Raw genomic sequence first — 3262 nt, forward strand, 5'->3', positions numbered from 1 at the left:
TAAACCAAAAAGAATCACTATAGAATACATATATAAATATAAAGGTTAATTAAGGGTAGGAACAAAAAGTTTCATTTTTGATACAAAAAAACAATCTCTCATATGCTAATGCCATTTTGGTGGCAGTAAACATGGAAACAGCATACTCTCTACAAGCTTGACCTCTTTGAGCTAACCTTTTTGATCCATCTTTAACAACTTTTTCTAAACTCTCAACCAATGATTCAACATTTGGTGCAAACATATAGCCAAATTCATCATCAACAACTATTGTTCCTTTAATACTAGGAAATCTTGATGCCATTACTGATTTCCCACTCATCATTGCCTCCATTAGAGTAAGATCAAGCCCTTGTGGTCTCAATGTTGGATTCACAAATATATCAATTGCATTATAAAATGCCCTTAATTGTGTAGGACTCATAGACCCTAAAACTATGACTTGTGCACCCAATTCTTTGTACCTTTGCTGCCATGGTCCTGACCCAGCAATTACTAAATAAACATTTGGGTGCTTTTGTTTTAGCATAGAAAAGGCTTCATATAATAAAGGATGCCCTTTATCCTTCACTAGTCTTCCAGCTACTCCTAGCACTAAACTAGCATTTTGTGGTATACCAATTGTATACCTAAACTCAACCGCTAATCTCAAATCTTGTCCGAAATCGTTTTCATCCACACCATTGAGAATTACATGAACCCTTTTACTTGGTATTTGATATATGTCTCTCAACATTTCTCCACAACTATCACTTATAGCTACATGATGAGCGTAGTTTCTGAAAAATCTTATTTCGTTCACAACTTTCGGTAAAACTCCGTAAAGACTTGTGTTGACAAGCGGTGAAATGGGTTCGTTTGGTTTTCTTGTTAAGTCTTGATAGATGTCCGAATGTAAGCTCTCGAGTGCTATACCGTGCCATGAAACTGCAAGATTCGGAACGTTACGAGCTAGCCAATGTGGAAGAGCTACGCTCTCCGAATGAACTACATCAAAAGGTCGCCGTTTATTTTCTTCTACGAATTGCTCCCATGCTTTGTTATATCTCCACTTTCCTGTAGACATAGCCAAAAATTAATTCAAATTAAGATTAAGAATGATAAATTTATAATCTTGATGATCAAAATGCAAATTTACATCAAGATTATGGGGCTAAGTTTTTATTATATATTCCAGGTTAGTACTAAATTCTGAACTTTATTTCAATTTTACACAAAATAATTACTTGTCCATCTAGCCAAAGTCTATAATTATTTATCCTTCTAAAATTTCAATATGATTTTACTCATTATCTTCTAAATTTACTCAATCTTAATAAATGACTCTATAATAAATTTATATTAGTATTTTTATCTATTATTTAACACAAAAATTAATGCTTCTTCTTATATGTAATTATAGCTAGATGGACAAATAAAAAAGACGGAGGGAAAAATATATATTGACATGTCATTTGTCATATCAATCTCTAATATGTAAAACTTAAGTCGTCATGTAAAATTATAAATTACACGACAATAATAAATATGGTCACCAATTAATGAATATCGTATTAGTTAATAATCAATTCATTTAATATTTATTAATTGGTTATTAAATTTATTATTTTCATGTATCGTCTCATATAATTTGATGGTTAGCAATCATATGTTACGAACTAGCTTGATTTATGTAAATTCCAATCGGTTGCTATATAATTGTATTTAAGATAAAAAAAAATCATTTTAATGCTACATCAAACCAGGATAAAAATTATGTGCAAATTTTCAGGTAAAACATATTGTTTGGAACGTACTCTATCGTATATCTTTTAATTAGGTGCCTCTACTTCTATTTGTCAACATTGCATTCCTACAATTTTAATTTTATTCATAATAAATGCTTCCATGACGGAAATAAAATGCATATACTACATGTACTGTTAGTGCAACTGTAATAATATTTTATTCTTTTTTTTTTAGATTAATTTTTCTGAATTGGGTTTTTGCACTTATTTTTATTGAAAGTAAGTCTCAATTTTTTTTCTGTCTAACTTGACTTTGTTAATGTTTTTATAACAGAGGGTTTTAATGTCTATAAAATTAAATGTTTAAGAATTTCATATTTACAAACGTTAGTAGAGGGATCTATATCAAATAAATATAATAGAACATGGACTTAAATATATAATTTACAAAAAATTAAATAAAGACATATAAATGTAAAGTATCCAAAAAGTAGAAGGGAATTATTGCAAGGTTTGTGCTCCCTGATTAATTACCTGGCTCGCCTTCATGGCAATGAATAATCGGATCAGAAGAAGAACTATGAGATTTCTCATTTTCCAGCACAGGAGAAGTAAACACATGAACCTGATGACCTCGTCGAGCTAACGCGGTATGAAGCGTAAAAGCATGGCGCTCCATGCCACCTGGAGTCGTACCAATCGGCCATTTACGCGAAAAAACCGCAATCTTAAGCTTGAAAACCGGAACATCATCGAAAGAGAGACGGTTCCATGAAAATTCAGCATCGCGTAAATCACCGGACCATGATTTCGTATTACGCGAAGAAAGCGAAGTGCATATCGGGGAATTAGAGGAATGAAGAAGAAAAAGAAGAGGAACCGTGAAAAGAACAATGAAAAAAAGAGAGGTGCAAAGATTGAAGTTAGAGGAGAAATTTGGTTTCTTAGGTTTGTTAGTGAAAGCCATATTAAAATGATTGAGTTTTAGGTGTATTATGGGATGATATAATTTAGTTGAATTGAATAGCTGAAAAGAGAAGGAAAGTGGGAAAGGTAGACAAGCACATTTGCAGGGTTGTTTTTTCTTTTGGTTTGAGTGCGTTTCTCACGCCTCTCTCCACCAAAAAATATATTAAGGATTTCATTCTTCTTGTCCCTTTCTGAATAATGGGTTTTATTCATATTGTATTAATTTGTTGCTTTTGCTATTTATTTGTTTGTGTAGTCTGAAAATTATTATCTACATTCCATTTATGATAAAAGCCTAATTACTTAAAAAAACTCTATTTGTGATAAAGGCCTAACAAATAAAAATTATTATCTACATTCCATTTATAATAAAGGCCTAATTATTTAAAAGGTACAAATAAAACTTATTCATTTATACCCTGACCTAAAAAAAAGTTCATTTGTACTTTTTTTTTAATTTTTCCTATTCGTCTCTACCCTAAAAAGCTAATTTGATCTCTTTTCATTTGTAAAAATAATAAAAATGATCATTTATATTTAACTTATATTCTAATTAAACATTAATA

At 30.7% G+C, this 3262-nt stretch overlaps 1 protein-coding gene across 1 annotated transcript; it reads right to left on the reverse strand.

Annotated features, from left to right (window-relative positions):
- Nucleotides 1-2831, reverse strand: LOC126683405 (uncharacterized). The gene is made up of 2 exons (XM_050379282.2): nt 2262-2831; nt 1-1056 (listed from the first exon to the last, which is right to left on the reverse strand). The coding sequence occupies exons 1-2, from the start codon at nt 2692-2694 to the stop codon at nt 50-52; spliced, it is 1440 nt and encodes a 479-aa protein (XP_050235239.1). The 5' UTR covers nt 2695-2831; the 3' UTR covers nt 1-49.
- Nucleotides 2832-3262: the final 431 nt, after the last annotated feature.

This window comes from Mercurialis annua, linkage group LG5 (genome assembly GCF_937616625.2).
Source record: "Mercurialis annua linkage group LG5, ddMerAnnu1.2, whole genome shotgun sequence".
Taxonomy (NCBI): domain Eukaryota; kingdom Viridiplantae; phylum Streptophyta; class Magnoliopsida; order Malpighiales; family Euphorbiaceae; genus Mercurialis; species Mercurialis annua.